At 41.9% G+C, this 21,914-nt stretch overlaps 1 protein-coding gene and 1 long non-coding RNA gene across 7 annotated transcripts; one reads left to right on the forward strand and one right to left on the reverse strand.

The window, feature by feature from the left end:
- The first annotated feature begins 146 nt into the window (after positions 1 to 146).
- LOC131952967 (protein moonraker) lies at positions 147 to 17,003 on the forward strand. 6 transcript variants are annotated; one of them, XM_059315925.1, is made up of 19 exons: positions 147 to 277; positions 475 to 934; positions 1,052 to 1,164; positions 1,309 to 1,537; positions 1,718 to 1,876; positions 2,175 to 2,377; positions 3,132 to 3,353; positions 3,557 to 3,764; positions 5,157 to 5,263; positions 5,357 to 5,466; positions 6,515 to 6,619; positions 7,247 to 7,274; positions 7,422 to 7,507; positions 7,790 to 7,901; positions 9,892 to 10,020; positions 11,312 to 11,381; positions 11,477 to 11,537; positions 11,636 to 11,869; positions 14,716 to 17,003. In XM_059315925.1, the coding sequence occupies exons 2-19, from the start codon at positions 742 to 744 to the stop codon at positions 15,764 to 15,766; spliced, it is 3,420 nt and encodes a 1,139-aa protein (XP_059171908.1). In that variant the 5' UTR covers positions 147 to 277; positions 475 to 741; the 3' UTR covers positions 15,767 to 17,003. The 6 variants fall into 6 exon arrangements, with proteins under 6 accessions (XP_059171908.1, XP_059171910.1, XP_059171909.1 ...); XM_059315927.1 differs by having other exon boundaries at positions 674 to 934; XM_059315926.1 differs by having other exon boundaries at positions 147 to 252.
- LOC131952969 (uncharacterized) lies at positions 12,226 to 21,911 on the reverse strand. The gene is made up of 2 exons (XR_009388579.1): positions 21,837 to 21,911; positions 12,226 to 12,830 (listed from the first exon to the last, which is right to left on the reverse strand). It is a non-coding gene; the product is annotated as an uncharacterized LOC131952969 (long non-coding RNA).
- Between the last annotated feature and the right edge of the window lie 3 nt (positions 21,912 to 21,914).

Consider the following 21,914-nt stretch of genomic DNA (forward strand, 5'->3'; position numbering starts at 1 on the left):
CGCAGCAGAATGGAAATGGAATGTACTCACTTCGTCGTCAATGACTCTCCGCCATTATCATAACTCACGGGACACTACTCAGAAAATTACAATTATTAGTCTAGATCTAGAATCTAGATTCTATTTACAGAATCTATTTCCGGTGTACACAATTCAAGCTCCTACTTGCACAATCGAAACGATCTAGGATTCTAGATTTTGATTAGAATCAATCTAGATCTAGATCTGTTTCTTACAGATAATTGTGTCATAGTTTAGAATCTAATTACTTAACTTAGTGTGTCATAGTCTAGATTCTAGAATCTACTTTACTTTAACTTACTAGACTAGATTTACTTACTTCAACTTACGTAAACTAAAACATCATCATAGGCCTAAATCGGATTTATTAAAATTTAAATCATTACAATTCTACATCGATTCGAGATGTTTTCAAAACTGTTTACTTAATTTTAAACTTTATTTATACTGAAGTCTAGAGTCTAGATCTACATTGTAATAATTGATAAAACTTCAAACAAGAACTTGACTTGAGTTTTTGGAATTCCCTTCGCTTGATTATAAATATTTATCAAAGTTTGATTAATTGGGCACAATATCAAAGAAAAACACTACTCTAGAAAAAATGGTTCTTGTGGTGCATACAATTTTTTCCTCTTTATATTTCCATCAGGCCTATATTTATCTTTGCAAGTTTATGTTTCCGTTTTAGTTTACTATAGGCCACTCAAAACATAATTTATGAATGTTCCCAGTAAACTTAGCAAGATGCCATCGATCATGCCTTATGCAGTGCCCTACCAGAACCAGTTACAGTTCAATTTGGGGGTACCTGTGACTACAGGAAACCTAGCCGTTCAATTTAGGCATCCAGCCCCCATCATTGTGGAGAGAAACTGTGGCCAAAATGGGCTGCCCATTAAAGTGCCATCAGGTAATGTTTTATTTGTGTGATGTCATTTTATTTGGTGTTGACTTTCTTTTATTGTATTATTCTTCTGACTTAGAAATGTCTGAAGAAGATATTAAGCAATCAATTTACATATTCCAGCAGCTGGGTCAGCGCCCAGCCAATCAGCTGTCAACTTCTCCTGTCTGTCTGAAGAAAAGATGGCCGTCATGTCTCAGCTGGCCAGACGAGATTTAAAAAACAGAAATTTGCAAGTAAACGTAATTTTTTTTCTTATTGAGTTTGAACCAATATGTAGTTCTTTAATTATGGCAGTCTTAACTGATTTGATTTGGTTTTTCCTTTCTCTACAGAAGACAAGTCAGCCTGATTTGATTTGGTTTTTCCTTTCTCTACAGAAGACAAGTCAGCCTCCCAGTCCTGAATGTGTGCAGCACCTTGTACCCAGACCTCAGCAGCCTTGCACCCGCTCACATGTCCACAAGACACGAGGATTGAACAAACCTCGGCACCCACTAACTGTGAAAGAAAAAAATGGTGTCTTTGGTGCGGTGCAGACACCGCCTCCAGTCAAGCCAACAACACATTATTTAAAAGATGAGACATCTTTCCTTTCAACCAAAAATGGTAAAAAGCTGAGACAGCCAATAAAACACTAGATAAATCATCAGCACAAATAACTGCTTGCAATACAATGATGAAAGGTGTAGAAGAGAATTATTTTGATGTAATCCAAAATTTGGTAAATCATCAGTAATAAACCATGTGTTCAGTTGTGAATGAAAATGTCACCATCTGTATTTTTAGTTTCCCTCAACACTAGCAAAGACTCGGACATGTTTTTCCCAGCCAAAATTCTACCAGCAGGAGTTAGCTCCCTGCCCCAAGATGAGATCAGCAAGATACAAGGAGAAATGTTGACATTGCTTCAAGTGCTGCAAACTGTCCAAGAGAGGGCACTCTCTGGTGAGTAGCTCTCTTTTCTCAAAACAAATAAACAATCAGTCCAAACATAAGGTCCTCGACCTTTGTATGACACATCTAAGCCAAGTATCATCTTGTGGCTGAGATTGTTGACTTAATAAATTGTTCTCTCTTGACCTTTGTATGACACAACTAAGCCAAGTATCATCTTGTGGCTGAGATTGTTGACTTAATAAATTGTTCTCTCTTGACCTTTGTATGACACAACTAAGCCAAGTATCATCTTGTGGCTGAGATTGTTGACTTTATAAATTGTTCTCTCTTGACGGGATGCCAACAGAGCACAGCCTGGCATTCCTGCGTCTGCCAGTCAGGTTGAAAGAGAAAGCCGGCTACCTGCCGGAGGAGGAGAACCTGGAGCGTGCACTGGTCAGGCTGGAGGAGCAGAGGGTCAGGTCAGCCCGCAATGTTTACAACCTCAAGCAAAAAGTTGGGCAGCTGCAGAAGGAGGCGGCCTCTCATGTCAACAAACCACTGAAACAGGTGGGTGGGGGGGGGGGGGGCAACTGTCTGTCACCTGTAATGTTGAGCTTCAGTATTGTTTAACCATTAATGACCCATTCATTCCACCAAAACACCACCCTTTACGGCCCAATATAAGGAGCATAACTCTGTATGATCAAGTGAACAGTTCCACAAAATATTTGTTTGAAAATTAAGATAAAAACTACTGCTTAGTGTTGGGAATAAACCTGGCTTTCCAACAGTATTAAATAGAATATATTATATTCGGTACAAGTACAGTATAAAAATAAAAAAATGTCGGAGAAAATTCAAAACAGGTCATTTTTGGTAGTCAACGTTATTTATTTTTGTCTAAACAACTATGCATCGAATTTAACAGTTAAATATCAATTTGGTTATGTTTAAGACATATAATTCATAAAATACATGCCTAGATACGTTTATAGGCATGATTTTATTTTATTTTTAATATTAAATCAACTAAAAATAGGACAGATGAGTCTAAAATTTTGGGATAGAAAGAAACTTTTTGTATCTTTCAAAATCGCCATTGAAATTAGAAGCTATCCAACTGAAACTATCCAACTTCCTGTTTAGTTAAAAATTAGGATTTGTAGGCCAAATTTTAATAAAACAAATTTTATTTTTCTATGCTTATTGTAAGTGGGCATTACGGGCCATCATGGGTAGTGGGCGTTATGGGTCATCAATGGTTAAGTAGACTTGAGCAGTGATTGATGCCATGTACCAGACTTGTCTTCTCAAATTGCAGCAGCTGCTGAGTGCCCATCTGATGACAAACCACCGCATAGCTCTGAAATGTTTACAAGCTTTTGTCAAGCACCTGCCATTCCATGAGCTGGAGCGCGGTCTCCCTGCTGTCTACCACGACCTGGCATCTGTCATACAACAACTGGCGGCACTATCTGCTGTCAGCAGACAAGAAGACTCTCACACTCACAGGCAGTTGGCAGCCATCTTGGATCACATTCAAGTAATTTCTGATTATATCTGTTTGCTTATTTACCTTCTCTAAAAACTCCTGCTAGTTGAGCCTGTCATGTACCTGCGGCAGGTTTGTGGCCCTGGCAGGTACTGCAGCAGGCGGATTGACCTGTTCCATACCTGTGACAGTCCAAATGTTTTGATTTAAATGTTCTGATGTGACAGTCCAAATGTTTTGATGTGACACTTCAGAACTTAAACAGCCAGTGGTGTAGACAGCTGAAGACTCAGCCAAGCCAAGATAGGAAGGTCAAGGATTGGGTCAGTGACACAAAGCTGGAGCAGAATTTGTTGCTGAACAAAAACAAAGTCAGCTTTGGATTTGTTCCTAGACCCACGGCGCAGCGGAAAAAACAGCGCAGAGGTGCTGGCAAAGAAAATAAATTGGCTGCCTCAGATGGTAATGTGATGTTGTGTAGATGGTGATGTTGTGCTTACCTCAGATGGTGATGTGATGTTGTGCTTACCTCAGATGGTGATGTGATGTTGTGCTTACCTCAGATGGTAATGTGATGTTGTGTAGATGGTGATGTTGTGCTTACCTCAGATTGTGATGTGATGTTGTGCTTACCTCAGATGGTAATGTGATGTTGTGCTTACCTCAGATGGTGATGTTGTGTAGATGGTGATGTTGTGCTTACCTCAGATGGTGATGTGATGTTGTGCTTACCTCAGATGGTAATGTGATGTTGTGTAGATGGTGATGTTGTGCTTACCTCAGATGGTGATGTGATGTTGTGCTTACCTCAGATGGTAATGTGATGTTGTGCTTACCTCAGATGGTGATGTGATGTTGTGTAGATGGTGATGTTGTGTAGATGGTGATGTTGTGCTTACCTCAGATGGTAATGTGATGTTGTGTAGATGGTGATGTTGTGCTTACCTCAGATGGTAATGTGATGTTGTGCTTACCTCAGATGGTAATGTGATGTTGTGTAGATGGTGATGTTGTGCTTACCTCAGATGGTGATGTGATGTTGTGCTTACCTCAGATGGTAATGTGATGTTGTGCTTACCTCAGATGGTGATGTGATGTTGTGTAGATGGTGATGTTGTGTAGATGGTGATGTTGTGCTTACCTCAGATGGTAATGTGATGTTGTGTAGATGGTGATGTTGTGCTTACCTCAGATGGTGATGTTGTGTAGATGGTGATGTTGTGCTTACCTCAGATGGTAATGTGATGTTGTGTAGATGGTGATGTTGTGCTTACCTCAGATGGTGTTGTGATGTTGTGCTTACCTCAGATGGTGATGTGATGTTGTGCTTACCTCAGATGGTGATGTGATGTTGTGTAGATGGTGATGTTGTGCTTACCTCAGATGGTAATGTGATGTTGTGTAGATGGTGATGTTGTGCTTACCTCAGATGGTGATGTTGTGTAGATGGTGATGTTGTGCTTACCTCAGATGGTGATGTGATGTTGTGTAGATGGTGATGTTGTGCTTACCTCAGATGGTGATGTTGTGTAGATGGTGATGTTGTGCTTACCTCAGATGGTGATGTTGTGCTTACCTCAGGTGGTAATGTGATGTTGTGTAGATGGTGATGTTGTGCTTACCTCAGATGGTGATGTTGTGTAGATGGTGATGTTGTGCTTACCTCAGATGGTGATGTGATGTTGTGTAGATGGTAATGTTGTGTAGGTGGTGATGTTGTGCTTACCTCAGATGGTGATGTTGTGCTTACCTCAGATGGTAATGTGATGTTGTGTAGATGGTGATGTTGTGCTTACCTCAGATGGTGTTGTTAAGACGTCTGGTTCTCTAAAGTTGATCCATTTACTGTCATAGAGAGAAAGTCACAGCTTCAGAAAGGAATTGCATACCTGCTGCAAAATAAAAGCACAGGAGATGGCATATCTTATCAAGAAAAACTTGGCAAGCCTGCATTTGAAAAGGTAATCTATTGGAATAGAAAGTTGTTTCCAAGTTTAGTGTGACCGTCAGCACACAAGATGGAGATGTTTGAAGGGTCTTGTGCTCTACCACAGGTACAGGTGGGCAGCAGCTGGGATGATTTGACCAAACACTACTTGACTTCCACTGTGGCTACCAGGTCAAAAACAGCACAGAGGTCAAGTTCTGCCCCCAGCTCTCCAGAGTAAGTTTTGGTTTGGTTTGGACTTCTCTTTTTTTCTTTACAGTCTTTTTACTTTCTCGTATATACAAAGTATAGAGACAGTCTTGTAATCCTGCAAAAAAAAAAAAAAAAGATTTTTTGCAAATCTCAAAGTTTTACAGCTCCCTTAGTGGGAAAAACATAGTTTTGCAATCTTGTCCGTATGCCTCTGTGTGTGTCTGTAAACATGATAACTTGAGTACCGTTACAGCTAGGTTGATGAAATTTCATATATAAGTATTTTATCAACATCGTAGATCCGTATCAACTTTTGAGCGATTTCCGCTAACCGGAAGTGGTACTTTTTCTACTTTCAATTTTTCAAAAGCCTGTAACTTGAGTACTATTTCAGATAGATAAATGAAATTTCACATGTAAGTAAATGTAAAAGATCTAATTCTCTACCTTCTTTCAAATTTTGAGTAATTTCCGTTGACCGAATGTAGTAATTTACGCTATTTCTGATTTCTCAAAAAATGCATGTGAATTTATAAAGTACTAATAATATTCCACACTGTTATGCACATTTTGTTTGGGGTTAACTTGGTGTGCAGTTCTTTTTTCTACGAGATTCTAATTTAAAAAGTTTAAGTATTTAAAATGGATTAAAAATCATGTCTATGTCCCACGTTGCCATCCCTTGTTGTTTTATATTCGAGAAAGTTTAGGGGAGATCACTCCTGGCTTATTTGTAAGAATTATTACAGGCAATCTTGTTTTTTACGGATTGTTACAGATACTTTAGATATTTGTAAGGATTGTTAGACACTATATGGCTTTTAACAGGTTGACATGTAATGCTTAATTGTATCGGAAGAAATCCCTTCAAACATTACAATTAAGAATGAACATGAAGAAGAACATAAGGATAGTTACATATTTGCCAGAAATTTGTTAAAAGTTTTGGATGTTATTCAGGTTTGACAAATTGTTTTAACTTAATTTTTTTTTCGCATAACTTCTGTACAAGTTTACTAAATTATTTATTGTAATTTCTCATAATCAGTTTGTGTCTTTTCTCACAACAAAGTAGGAAAAAGGAAGTGAACTTTGACCTGCATAGATCTCCTTCCCCACCAGCTTTCAGAGTATCAACACCTTTCTATGTGGGGGACATGACAACAGCAGATGTCAGGTAAAGGGACACCTTTTTATGTGGGGGACATGACATGTCAGGTAAAGGGACACCTTTCTATGTGGGGGACATAACAACAGGTCAGGTAAAGGGACACCTTTTTATGTGGGGGACATTTTGAGTGACCTTCAAAGTCATGAGGTGTTACTTCATATTTTTAATTTCCTCTGGTTTCTTAAATAGAAATAATTTAAGTACCATTTCAGTTAGGCGTACAAAATTGTATACACAGGTGTAAGATCTTATTCTCTTGCATTTTTCTAATTTAAAATAAACCGGGAGTGATCTCCCCTAAACTTTCTCGAATATTCTAATATAACACTACGTCATGCCAAGTTTCAGAGAAATAGAGTTGATTAGAAATGGTCAAAATTTCACTCACCAGTTACAATCCATGATCTACAACAGAAAAAAGCATGACAGAGGAAGCAAGTTAAACAAAAGCTTGTGAGACTAATAAAAAATATTTATACTGCACAGCAGCACAGGAAGTGCCATACACCAAACTGTTATATTTATATAAGAATATAGGAGAAAGTTTAGGGGAGATCACTCCTGCTTTATTAGAGAATTTTTTTTGTCTTGAAAAGGGAAATAATTCAATATTTTAAAAATCTTTTTATTTAGAGAACATTTTCCAGTGGGACTGTCAAAGGTAAGTTAAAAAGTACTTACATTTGTTTTCTTTACACAATATTTGTTTTGTTTTAAATTAAATGTTTACATATTTGCTTGTTGACACATTGAACTAAAATTTTGTTCAACTTAAAGTTTTGCAATTGATTTTTTCAAACCTCACAAGTCAGGTGTCAGCAAACTCCAGCCTAGTTTCTCACATGATACCCCTGCATCCAATCAAAGGTCACTTTCTGAAGGTCACAGGCTCAGGTATTTATAGCTGAATCAAATGTTTGTAGCCACACCATCAGCATCTAACTACACAAAACATCTGCCTAGTTGCAAGTATTACCTTATTTGCCACACCATCAGCATCTAACTACACAAAACATCTGCCTAGTCGCAAGTATAACCTTATTTGCCACACCATCAGCATCTAACTACACAAAACATCTGCCTAGTCGCAAGTATTACCTTATTTGCCACACCATCAGCATCTAACTACACAAAACATCTGCCTAGTCGCAAGTATTACCTTATTGTTACCAACAGATCAGCTGATGTATCCAATTCTTTCATTGATGAAGTAGAGCATCGCTTACTCCAGAGGTTAAAGGTCAAGCCAGGTCAAGGACAGCAAAAGATAGTGAGCCAAGGTTTACAGGTAACCAAAGCTTTTGTCTCTATTGGCGTGGCCGAGGTTTACAGGTAACCAAAGCTTTTGTCTCTATTGGCGTGGCCAAGGTTTACAGGTAACCAAAGCTTTTGTCTCTATTGACGTGGCCAAGGTTTACAGGTAACCAAAGCTTTTGTCTCTATTGGCGTGGCCAAGGTTTACAGGTAACCAAAGCTTTTGTCTCTATTGGCGTGGCCAAGGTTTACAGGTAACCAAAGCTTTTGTCTCTATTGACGTGGCCAAGGTTTACAGGTAACCAAAGCTTTTGTCTCTATTGGCGTGGCCAAGGTTTACAGGTAACCAAAGCTTTTGTCTCTATTGACGTGGCCAAGGTTTACAGGTAACCAAAGCTTTTGTCTCTATTGGCGTGGCCAAGGTTTACAGGTAACCAAAGCTTTTGTCTCTATTGGCGTGGCCAAGGTTTACAGGTAACCAAAGCTTTTGTCTCTATTGACGTGGCCAAGGTTTACAGGTAACCAAAGCTTTTGTCTCTATTGGCGTGGCCAAGGTTTACAGGTAACCAAAGCTTTTGTCTCTATTGGCGTGGCCAAGGTTTACAGGTAACCAAAGCTTTTGTCTCTATTGACGTGGCCAAGGTTTACAGGTAACCAAAGCTTTTGTCTCTATTGACGTGGCCAAGGTTTACAGGTAACCAAAGCTTTTGTCTCTATTGACGTGGCCAAGGTATACAGGTAACCAAAGCTTTTGTCTCTATTGACGTGGCCAAGGTTTACAGGTAACCAAAGCTTTTGTCTCTATTGGCGTGGCCAAGGTTTACAGGTAACCAAAGCTTTTGTCTCTATTGACGTGGCCAAGGTTTACAGGTAACCAAAGCTTTTGTCTCTATTGGCGTGGCCAAGGTTTACAGGTAACCAAAGCTTTTGTCTCTATTGGCGTGGCCAAGGTTTACAGGTAACCAAAGCTTTTGTCTCTATTGGCGTGGCCAAGGTTTACAGGTAACCAAAGCTTTTGTCTCTATTGACGTGGCCAAGGTTTACAGGTAACCAAAGCTTTTGTCTCTATTGGCGTGGCCAAGGTTTACAGGTAACCAAAGCTTTTGTCTCTATTGGCGTGGCCAAGGTTTACAGGTAACTAAAGCTTTTGTCTCTATTGGCGTGGCCGAGGTTTACAGGTAACCCAAGCTTTTGTCTCTATTGGCGTGGCCAAGGTTTACAGGTAACCAAAGCTCTTGTCTCTATTGGCGTGGCCGAGGTTTACAGGTAACCAAAGCTTTTGTCTCTATTGGCGTGGCCAAGGTTTACAGGTAACCAAAGCTTTTGTCTCTATTGGCGTGGCCAAGGTTTACAGGTAACCAAAGCTTTTGTCTCTATTGGCGTGGCCAAGGTTTACAGGTAACCAAAGCTTTTGTCTCTATTGGCGTGGCCAAGGTTTACAGGTAACCAAAGCTTTTGTCTCTATTGGCGTGGCCAAGGTTTACAGGTAACCAAAGCTTTTGTTTCTATTGACGTGGCCAAGGTTTACAGGTAACCAAAGCTTTTGTCTCTATTGGCGTGGCCAAGGTTTACAGGTAACCAAAGCTTTTGTCTCTATTGGCGTGGCCAAGGTTTACAGGTAACCAAAGCTTTTGTCTCTATTGGCGTGGCCAAGGTTTACAGGTAACCAAAGCTTTTGTCTCTATTGGCGTGGCCAAGGTATACAGGTAACCAAAGCTTTTGTCTCTATTGACGTGGCCAAGGTTTACAGGTAACCAAAGCTTTTGTCTCTATTGGCGTGGCCAAGGTTTACAGGTAACCAAAGCTTTTGTCTCTATTGGCGTGGCCAAGGTTTACAGGTAACCAAAGCTTTTGTCTCTATTGGCGTGGCCAAGGTTTACAGGTAACCAAAGCTTTTGTCTCTATTGGCGTGGCCAAGGTTTACAGGTAACCAAAGCTTTTGTCTCTATTGGCGTGTGTTGACAGAGGTGTACAGGGTCAAGTCTAAGCTCTATTGCAAACATACAACTGTTATTTTTTTCTAGTCTGATGACCCAGCTATACCAACTAGGTCAAAGGTTAAGGTCACAGATGATGAAATCAAATCAGCAGCGGTGACATTAATGGATGCCCCAACCTTAGAGAACATCAGCCTGAGGCTAACAGAGATGCAGGTCAGTGGAGGGGAACCATTAGCACAGGTGGGTGGAGGGGAACCATTAGCACAGGTGGGTGGAGGGGAACCATTAGCACAGGTGGGTGGAGGGGAACCATTAGCACAGGTGGGTGGAGGGGAACCATTAGCACAGGTGGGTGGAGGGGAACCATTAGCACAGGTGGGTGGAGGGGAACCATTAGCACAGGTGGGTGGAGGGGAACCATTAGCACAGGTGGGTGGAGGGGAACCATTAGCACAGGTGGGTGGAGGGGAACCATTAGCCCAGGTGGGTGGAGGGGAACCATTAGCACAGGTGGGTGGAGGGGAACCATTAGCACAGGTGGGTGGAGGGGAACCATTAGCACAGGTGGGTGGAGGGGAACCATTAGCACAGGTGGGTGGAGGGGAACCATTAGCACAGGTGGGTGGAGGGGAACCATTAGCACAGGTGGGTGGAGGGGAACCATTAGCACAGGTGGGTGGAGGGGAACCATTAGCACAGGTGGGTGGAGGGGAACCATTAGCACAGGTGGGTGGAGGGGAACCATTAGCACAGGTGGGTGGAGGGGAACCATTAGCACAGGTGGGTGGAGGGGAACCATTAGCACAGGTGGGTGGAGGGGAACCATTAGCACAGGTGGGTGGAGGGGAACCATTAGCACAGGTGGGTGGAGGGGAACCATTAGCACAGGTGGGTGGAGGGGAACCATTAGCACAGGTGGGTGGAGGGGAACCATTAGCACAGGTGGGTGGAGGGGAACCATTAGCACAGGTGGGTGGAGGGGAACCATTAGCACAGGTGGGTGGAGGGGAACCATTAGCACAGGTGGGTGGAGGGGAACCATTAATTACAGTGCCTTTACTTTCCTTAATATAAGTCAGACACCCATCATGGCTGGGTAGACTAGAGTCAGGCACCCATCATGGCTGGGTAGACTAGAGTCAGGCACCCATCATGGCTGGGTGGACTAGAGTCAGACACCCATCATAGCTGGGTGGACTAGAGTCAGACACCCATCATGGCTGGGTGGACTCTGTACGTGCTCCACTCAGGGACCTGAACTCAGAACTTTCTAGTTAGCAGAATAATGCCCTAGCATTTGACCACACCATCTCATGCTATGCTCAGTAAAGACTGATAGAGAACTGATAGATGGGTGGATTTCATCCTTGACATGAGGGTCTCATGCTTGACATTTGTGGTGTGTTGCATTTGACATTTGAGTATCCTAAACAAAACAGCTACCCATGTTTGTTGACTATAAATAACAAATTTGTGTATAACCTTGATGACATTTTGTACACAGCGTGAAGAACAGGAGATAAGAAAGCGCTGGTCAACTCTCAAGTTTATCAAGCCCAGAGCCAAGATGTCCAGTAAGTTCAAAGCTGATTGTTTTAAATGAATGATAGAACCAGTCACTTTGATTCTCCCTCAATCTCATTAACCCTTGGCTTCCTTTAAATTTAAGATGAACCTCCACACCAGCCCCCTGCCATTGAGGTAGCTCGACTTCCCCAACCTACTGTCAGGTAACAAACAATTTTGTCTTAGTGACATTGTCAGTGTTGTCATCATCTCACTAAACCAGTCCAAAAGTTTTCTTCATGTGACCAAACTTTCTGACCAGCGAGGTCCCAAACTGGCCAGTAGAACCAGTTATCTTCACCAACTGCCTGGCCAAGCCTGTGATGAGACAGGTCCACACAATCAGGACAGAGCCTGTACACAAAAAACAACTGGTCAGCCTGAAGCAGACCAGCGTGGAGAGGATCATGCAGAGTCGCAGCACGTTCCAAACTTTCCTGAGGAAAAGGTCCCATCACCCAACTGGTCGCTTTGACCCGTGGAAACTTGTTGAACAGTGAGTGTCGTGTGTCGTCGTCCCCCCCACACACACACACACCAAGACTGAGTTCTTAAACACAAACATTAAATACTAATCACAAACCTATTTCAACCATTACTACCCAAAAATTTAAACTATTTACTGGTAGTTCCTTGTTGACCAAGCTTTTTACCACACATTTTTCAACAGTACTTACATCATTAGTATATATAACTTATATACTTATATCATTAACATATAAAATATTCATATACACAAAAAACTTAAAGCAAAAAGTAATACCATGAAAATAAGATTTACAAATAATAAATCTAAACACCACATAAGAACATTTTTTAAAAACCCAATTTACTTTAATGAGGAAAAAAGTATTTCAGTTTGAACTGATTTATTCAGTATACCTTTTACATTGATATCATCGTAAATTATTTCTTGAAACATGCTTAACTTTTTAAAAAACTAAAAAAATTATCTGCTAGTAACTTTTCACTTCATAGTTTATATAATAAAAAGGGCTCGTAATGTAATAAGCTCTGTACCATTAAAAAGTTAATTTTAAGCCCTCTAATTCAACGTAAGTTTTATAGTTGTTGACATTATACAATATATCTCATTTACTGATTTAAAAAATTTCACGGCGTTTGAACAACAGATTTTGACACTTCTCACATTCAACTCGTGGACATTTTTTAACCATTCAACAAATTTCTTTACAAATACCTGTGAAATAGCCTTTAGAGGGATACTAAACCAAAAAAAATGCATAATAGACTAAATATTTTAAACAACGAAGCAATTCAATAATTAGCATGTGATTCTGACATCGTATAAATTTTTTATTTGCATATTCAGAAAGGTGGTCCTTTTTTCTGTTAGAACACTGTTAATCATCTCTACTTCAGCTGGCAGTTGATTTGTCCATTGCAATAGAACATCATTTCTGATGGTTTTAGGGCAGCAAATTCGCAGGATCTTTCTGAGGCATGAGTTAATAAACGTCATCAATAATTTTTTTAGTACTTGACTGTTTTAAAAAATTAGTCTGACACCCCTAATAATACTTATATATGAAATGACATCAAATTAACTGAAATAGTACTCAAGTTATTGTGTTCACAGACAGACAGAAAAAATAGCAAAACTAAGTTGTTCCAACTCATGGAGGTGTAAAATGTCGAGATTTTTCAAAATCTAAATTTTGATTTCAATACTTCCTCGATACTCTGTATATAAGAAAGTAAATATAGCATTTTATGAAATAAAATCAACCTTCCATTCAAAAATTGAAAACTTATGTAAAATAGACAAAATATATAATACAGTTGACCAAAATGTAAACATTGCCTCACCCTATGAATGTAGAAGCACTTCCTTCTAGAGCTTATGAGTGCACTATTGGCAAACAAGGGCAGCAAAGTGGTTTGAAGTTCACTGCCAACAGACAGGCTGCCACCAAGACAGGCTGCCACCAGACAGGCTGCCACCAAGACAGGCTGCCACCAAGACTAACTGCCACCAAGACTAACTGCCACCAGACAGGCTGCCACCAAGACAGGCTGCCACCAAGACAGGCTGCCACCAGACAGGCTGCCACCAAGACAGGCTGCCACCAAGACTAACTGCCACCAGACAGGCTGCCACCAAGACAGGCTGCCACCAGACAGGCTGCCACCAGACAGGCTGCCACAAGACAGGCTGCCACCAAGACTAACTGCCACCAAGACAGGCTGCCACCAGACAGGCTGCCACCAAGACTAACTGCCACCAGACAGGCTGCCACCAAGACAGGCTGCCACCAAGACTAACTGCCACCAGACAGGCTGCCACCAAGACTAACTGCCACCAAGACTAACTGCCACCAAGACAGGCTGCCACCAGACAGGCTGCCACCAAGACTAACTGCCACCAGACAGGCTGCCACCAAGACAGGCTGCCACCAGACAGGCTGCCACCAAGACAGGCTGCCACCAAGACTAACTGCCACCAAGACAGGCTGCCACCAAGACAGGCTGCCACCAGACAGGCTGCCACCAAGACTAACTGCCACCAAGACAGGCTGCCACCAAGACAGGCTGCCACCAAGACTAACTGCCACCAGACAGGCTGCCACCAAGACAGGCTGCCACCAAGACTAACTGCCACCAGACAGGCTGCCACCAGACAGGCTGCCACCAAGACTAACTGCCACCAGACAGGCTGCCACCAAGACAGGCTGCCACCAAGACTAACTGCCACCAGACAGGCTGCCACCAAGACAGGCTGCCACCAAGACAGGCTGCCACCAGACAGGCTGCCACCAAGACTAACTGCCACCAAGACAGGCTGCCACCAAGACAGGCTGCCACCAAGACTAACTGCCACCAGACAGGCTGCCACCAAGACAGGCTGCCACCAAGACTAACTGCCACCAGACAGGCTGCCACCAGACAGGCTGCCACCAAGACTAACTGCCACCAAGACAGGCTGCCACCAAGACAGGCTGCCACCAGACAGGCTGCCACCAGACAGGCTGCCACCAGACAGGCTGCCACCAAGACTAACTGCCACCAGACAGGCTGCCACCAAGACTAACTGCCACCAGACAGGCTGCCACCAAGACAGGCTGCCACCAAGACTAACTGCCACCAAGACAGGCTGCCACCAAGACAGGCTGCCACCAGACAGGCTGCCACCAGACAGGCTGCCACCAGACAGGCTGCCACCAAGACTAACTGCCACCAGACAGGCTGCCACCAAGACTAACTGCCACCAGACAGGCTGCCACCAGACAGGCTGCCACCAAGACAGGCTGCCACCAAGACTAACTGCCACATAAGAAAGACTAACTGCCACTTAGACTAACTGCTTTGTTTATGTTCCAGAGTTGCTGATGAGATCCTCCAGGAATGTCTACAAGATGTGGCCAGCGAGGTGGAGAGTGTCAATGAAGACATCGCTAGTCACATGTTCCAGACAGAGTTCAAGGTGGACCCGAACCAGTTTCCAGGTCATGGTCAGCAGGTAGGGGTCAAAGATCACACAGTAACGTTTGCGACTGACATGCAGGATGTCAGATGGAACTCTCTAGGGGACCTGGGGGTGGAGCCAACACTGATGGGGGTGGAGCCAACTCTAATGAGGCTGGTCCCCTCCTCTTCCAGAGATTCCTCCCCTGAGCCAGGTGTGTCTCACAGACAAGACTCTCCATCAGCATGCCAGCAATCTTCTGCTGACCACAGTAGGAGTGAGGGCAAGAGTGACCACAGTAGGAGTGACCACAGTAGGAGTGAGGGCAAGAGTGACCACAGTAGGAGTGAGGGCAAGAGTGACCACAGTAGGAGTGAGGGCAAGAGTGACCACAGTAGGAGTGACCACAGTAGGAGTGAGGGCAAGAGTGACCACAGTAGGAGTGAGGGCAAGAGTGACCACAGTAGGAGTGAGGGCAAGAGTGACCACAGTAGGAGTGAGGGCAAGAGTGACCACAGTAGGAGTGAGGGCAAGAGTGACCACAGTAGGAGTGAGGGCAAGAGTGACCACAGTAGGAGTGAGGGCAAGAGTGACCACAGTAGGAGTGAGGGCAAGAGTGACCACAGTAGGAGTGAGGGCAAGAGTGACCACAGTAGGAGTGAGGGCAAGAGTGACCACAGTAGGAGTGACCACAGTAGGAGTGAGGGCAAGAGTGACCACAGTAGGAGTGAGGGCAAGAGTGACCACAGTAGGAGTGAGGGCAAGAGTGACCACAGTAGGAGTGAGGGCAAGAGTGACCACAGTAGGAGTGAGGGCAAGAGTGACCACAGTAGGAGTGAGGCAAGTTACCCCCTGGCGAGTCAAGTAAAAGAGAACAGTGATGACAGCTTTGAGAGAGGGAGCAAAGATGAAGAGAAATATTCAGATGATGGTTTTGAAGAAACTGACGATGATTCTGCTAATTAGTGACATTAATAAAATGGGGACTTTTATTCAGATATGTAACTTTGTATTTTCTCTTGAAATAAATTCTCCTGCAAGTGCTGACATGATCACATAACTGGAGTAAGTTTTTGATTTGATCTTTAGGTCACCACAGTCTTGGCATTTGTTTGTCTATAAAATGTGTTAGTTACATCTAGATTTAAAGTTTGATGGTGAAAGTGTCTGCAGAAAAAAATGCCTGCCCTGATCTATTCTTGTATTGATCAGCTGGGACAGTCAACTGGGTCGAACAGATTTTAACTGACCTCCTTAGTGCAAGTTTTTAAGTCATCATTTATCCAGCAGTTCTTGGCTGAAAATAGCAACATCAGAGATGGCAATTTTTTTTTGTATGATTTGGATTGTTTGGATAATTAAAACCTATAATTGTTTGCAGCCAGGCCACTTAACACAATGGGACAAGACAAATTACATTCCTGAACATACAGACTGATTCATCTTAATTTGGAATGTGATCATTTTGATGCACAACTTTTTATTTCCACATTAAATGTTTTTTTTTAAAATGTATAACTTTTTATACAACTAATCTGATAATCTAATTATATCATTTTTATAAAGTGGTTGAGCTTTTATAAAATGACTGAATGCTAAACTAGAATTAAACATGTATGTGTCTAACTTATAGATGTAGCCACTACTTTAAATTGCTATCTAAATGGAAATCATTATACTGCAGGAAAAGAATTATTTTTGCTATCAGAAACAGTAGCCCTTAAAACATTTATGCTCTCTGAAAATTATTTGACCAGCATGCGTCTACAGTACAGTGATCTGTGTCCGAGGCTTATATTTGCTGGCAGTGCAAACAAGATAAAAGGTTAGGAAAATTGTATAGGAACTGATGACAGTAGATTACATCTCATTAAGTCGATCTGTTTGAAGTTTATTTTAGGAATTAATTGTCAAGCGTAGTGCATTTATATATCAGTTTGGTTTCATAAACAAACGTAAGAGTTCATGGGCATAGCTTATATTAAAATAAATTAACATGTAAAATGGATATAATTTCTATAATTTAAAAGAAACGTTTAAAAGAGATATTGTGTATTAAATTGCAAACAGATTTATTGTATAATATTAATTAGTTTATATTTTATTTTGTAAGATGTAATGAAATGTGTATGGAGCTGGAGAAATTATTTTCTTAGTTTCGCTGACCCTGAATCCTTTTATTAAATTAAATTTAACATGGATTAGAAAATCTGTTGTTCTGTTTTTGTGATGAGTGTTCTGTATTTGTTGTGTGTGTTGTTATTTTGATTAAATTTATGCTCTGTCCTCTTCTGTATATTTCAAAATGAACTTTTTTTTTTACAACGCAGTAAACCAGGATTGTTGTGAGTACATACATATAAACACACACATATATAAACATATATTAATACATTTATATATATATATATATATTTAACTTGAGCCTTATCTGGATTTGCTGCTCTCTCTTACCCGAAACAAAAACCTGCTTGTGTCGCCGGGGTAAGGGCCCCCAGACTGTTAATGCCAGGGTAAGGGCCCCCAGACTGTTAATGCCAGGGTAAGGGCCCCCAGACTGTTAATGCCAGGGTAAGGGCCCCCAGACTCTTAATGCCAGGGTAAGGGCCCCCAGACTCTTAATGCCAGGGTAAGGGCCCCCAGACTGTTAATGCCAGGGTAAGGGCCCCCAGACTGTTAATGCCAGGGTAAGGGCCCCCAGACTGTTAATGCCAGGGTAAGGGCCCCCAGACTGTTAATGCCAGGGTAAGGGCCCCCAGACTGTTAATGCCAGGGTAAGGGCCCCCAGACTGTTAATGCCAGGGTAAGGGCCCCCAGACTGTTAATGCCAGGGTAAGGGCCCCCAGACTGTTAATGCCAGGGTAAGGGCCCCCAGACTTAATGCCAGGGTAAGGGCCCCCAGACTGTTAATGCCAGGGTAAGGGCCCCCAGACTGTTAATGCCAGGGTAAGGGCCCCCAGACTGTTAATGCCAGGGTAAGGGCCCCCAGACTTAATGCCAGGGTAAGGGCCCCCAGACTTAATGCCAGGGTAAGGGCCCCCAGACTGTTAATGCCAGGGTAAGGGCCCCCAGACTGTTAATGCCAGGGTAAGGGCCCCCAGACTTAATGCCAGGGTAAGGGCCCCCAGACTTAATGCCAGGGTAAGGGCCCCCAGACTGTTAATGCCAGGGTAAGGGCCCCCAGACTCTTAATGCCAGGGTAAGGGCCCCCAGACTGTTAATGCCAGGGTAAGGGCCCCCAGACTGTTAATGCCAGGGTAAGGGCCCCCAGACTCTTAATGCCAGGGTAAGGGCCCCCAGACTCTTAATGCCAGGGTAAGGGCCCCCAGACTCTTAATGCCAGGGTAAGGGCCCCCAGACTGTTAATGCCAGGGTAAGGGCCCCCAGACTTAATGCCAGGGTAAGGGCCCCCAGACTGTTAATGCCAGGGTAAGGGCCCCCAGACTTAATGCCAGGGTAAGGGCCCCCAGACTTAATGCCAGGGTAAGGGCCCCCAGACTGTTAATGCCAGGGTAAGGGCCCCCAGACTGTTAATGCCAGGGTAAGGGCCCCCAGACTTAATGCCAGGGTAAGGGCCCCCAGACTTAATGCCAGGGTAAGGGCCCCCAGACTGTTAATGCCAGGGTAAGGGCCCCCAGACTCTTAATGCCAGGGTAAGGGCCCCCAGACTGTTAATGCCAGGGTAAGGGCCCCCAGACTGTTAATGCCAGGGTAAGGGCCCCCAGACTGTTAATGCCAGGGTAAGGGCCCCCAGACTCTTAATGCCAGGGTAAGGGCCCCCAGACTCTTAATGCCAGGGTAAGGGCCCCCAGACTCTTAATGCCAGGGTAAGGGCCCCCAGACTCTTAATGCCAGGGTAAGGGCCCCAGACTCTTAATGCCAGGGTAAGGGCCCCCAGACTTAATGCCAGGGTAAGGGCCCCCAGACTCTTAATGCCAGGGTAAGGGCCCCCAGACTGTTAATGCCAGGGTAAGGGCCCCCAGACTGTTAATGCCAGGGTAAGGGCCCCCAGACTGTTAATGCCAGGGTAAGGGCCCCCAGACTTAATGCCAGGGTAAGGGCCCCAGACTTAATGCCAGGGTAAGGGCCCCCAGACTTAATGCCAGGGTAAGGGCCCCCAGACTGTTAATGCCCACAGGCTCCTAGCTCATCCATTATGCCACTTACTAAAGACAGAGGCGGTCGACCCTAAGGGGTGCTATAAGAGTTTTAAAAAAAAAAAAGCTCATTATGAGTTGCATTATTCACAATCAAACTTCAAGAAATAGTTGATTTTCTAGGCTAATTGAACTAGTTTTGATACCAAAATAAAAACTGATATGGGACAGTGACTAGCAAAATATAAATGGAAGGGAATGCAAAAATGATGGTTCATCCCAGGTGAGAGAACGGGTCGTGATTTTGAGTGGGACTTGTACAATGTTAGCAGCCACTGGAGAAATGGTCTTTAATTTGTAAAACAATTTTTAAAAGGCTTTTACTTATATCAGAAATTTTTTGGCAATTCTTAATAATGTACATACTTTGTGTTGTTTTTTTATTTCTTTTTTATTTATTTATCAATAGGTGAAAAAAGCGAATTTATGCAATTGATTATGAAATAGGCGTTACTTATTTTTGAGGTTTGAAAAAATGGGTTTGTTCTCTGTGTGTTTGAGTTTAGTTCAAAAGATTGAGTTTGTGTGAAATACTTTTGCAGATATTACTCCTCAAACATGGTACTCTTAAGGTTGTCGAAAAAAAAGTTTAAATTTTACAACATAACTTTTATATTAGCCTACTTGAGACTTGTATGAACAAATTTGGTATCCACCATCTTAAAATTTAAAATCTGTTCTTGACATAGATCTAGCAACTTTCAAAGAAGTGCTAAGACAATTGAAAAAATTGAGTTAACCAATGAATAGCAATACATGTATACCCTGATGAATTATTTTCTTCTTTTTTTTAAATCAAAGTATTAAGTCGATGTTTAATTTTCTGAAAACAAATGGCACTCTATTCTTTACATTCGGTTCATTCTCTATGAGGTTGCCATCACAGGTCTGACAACACTATTGGTAACACCCCCACTAAAAGCAAACGATCAAATGAACATTGTGAACCAAACAAAAGCTTGTAAAGATGGACTAAACTAATTGGCATTCACTCCAAACTACCCTTTATAATTATACTCAGATCAGGCACATTTGCATCGGATCCTATTTATCTTTTTAAAATGGATAATGCCTCTGAAGGGGAATAAAATTGTCGTTAAGTTAAGCATTAGGGAATGAAAATCATATAAACTTATAAATGCTTTTATATGCGACCTATCAGTGGCGGAACTAGAAAAAAAGGACCACCCCGCAAAATTTGTGTTTAGGCCTCCCCCATATATATATATATATATATATATATATATATATATATATTTATATATATATTTATATTTATATATTTATATATTTATATAAATATCTATATATAAACACAAAATACGAACATAGGATACTCATTGCTGGCCTGTTCGGCTTTGGAAAAAAAAATTTCAGTTAAAACAAATTACAACGTCATTTGTGTAAGTGCATTAGTTTGTTTTGTGAAATTCTATATATATAATTCTCTTCTCTTCTAGGATACCCTAGAAAACACCAAGCTGTAAGCGTGCCTAGCAGCCCCCTCTCTTCCTCTCTAGGCATATCCCTACCACCCCCACCCCCACATGGTCTGGTGAGCTGTGGTTCACGCTAAATGTTTACAAGCAGAGCCGGGTTTAGTGACGACTATTAGGGGCAGATAATTTAGTTTCATGGGGGGTGGGGGTGTATGGTAGGGGTTGGGGGAAAGGAGGGTGGGGATAGTATCGTCCTTAACGACCTACTGACAGTGTTTTAAAGCAAATATTTTCAGTGGCAGCACTGGTACTGTCGTATTCACAAATTATGAATTACTGAAAAGTAGAAAATAAAACAACTAAATAGCGGCATATAATATGCAGCGGGTCAGCTCGTCAGTTTTATTTTATCTCTGCTATACAACCTCTTAACCTCTAGTCGGTCAAAAAAATATAAAAACATGAAAGCTTTGTGTCTCGTGTTATGTTTATTTGTCTTTTTGTATTTATATTATTAATTTTAAATAGGGCCTACATTTCCTTTTTATACAATGTCATTCTTTAGTAAGTACTTTAAAAAAAAAATAATTAAGAGAAGTAATTGATTTTTAATTTGTTTAGTACAAATCTATTAAAATGAGCTTATGAGCACCCTTATTTGACTATTTAAATAAAGGAATATAAGTCATGGAAGTGGTTTGAACGTTTGCTTATCTTTGATAAGTTTGATTGCAGGAGAAAGAGGACTTGGCTCTCAAGGTGGTTTAAAAACACAGGGAAAAAGAATATACAAAAGCGTGGGATGGTGTCTATAGAATAAAGATAATCCAACCTCAGCTACTGTAATCTTTTTACAAAACAACCATCAATTCAAAAATGCAAGAAAAATATTTTTTTTTTTTTAACTATAAAAAAATTATTATGGTCGGCTTTGGGTCCCTAAATGGCGTCCCCCCCCCCCCCCCCCGCATTGCGGAGTATGGCGGCACTGTAGTTCCACCCCTGATATATATATATATATATATATATATATATATATATATATATATATATATATATATATATATATGCCTATATAATTATATAAAGATAGAGATACATAATCTAAATATATGTAAGCTGTAGGCCTAAGCTTTTGGGAGTGGTTGGTTACTGCCCCATCCCCCTCGAAGAGATGCATGAAAGAAACTCTGCACCATTCTAGCGACATCTCGGATCGCGCTGTAAAATCCTTTCAAACCGTTCAAACAAACGTGGCAATCGCTGACTACCCGTGTCCAATCAATGCACAACGCGTAAAAAACAATCGCAACAGCCGGACCGAATTTCTACACAGTACACAGTACACACACAGCCTACACTCTGAGACACATAACATAACGATTGAGCAAGAATGAAAAATAAATGCTAGGTCTAGTCTGGTATAAACAGTAGGCATACATGAGTATTCATAGAGCAGGAAGGCGTCAAATGGTTTGTCTTGAGGGACTTGTTCAACCATTTGGTCGTCTGAAGTTC

The sequence above is a fragment of the Physella acuta genome, unplaced genomic scaffold, assembly GCF_028476545.2.
Source record: "Physella acuta isolate Inbredline_101_S28 unplaced genomic scaffold, ASM2847654v3 ptg000897l, whole genome shotgun sequence".
Classification (NCBI taxonomy): domain Eukaryota; kingdom Metazoa; phylum Mollusca; class Gastropoda; family Physidae; genus Physella; species Physella acuta.

Bases quoted from the DNA above. Each gene is read 5' to 3' on its own strand.
- LOC131952967 (XM_059315925.1), top strand. From the start codon at position 742: ATGAATGTTCCCAGTAAACTTAGCAAGATGCCATCGATCATGCCTTAT. The intron at 1,877-2,174 runs GTGAGTAGCTCT...GGATGCCAACAG, and splicing joins CCAAGAGAGGGCACTCTCTG to AGCACAGCCTGGCATTCCTG. The intron at 2,378-3,131 runs GTGGGTGGGGGG...CTCAAATTGCAG, and splicing joins TCAACAAACCACTGAAACAG to CAGCTGCTGAGTGCCCATCT.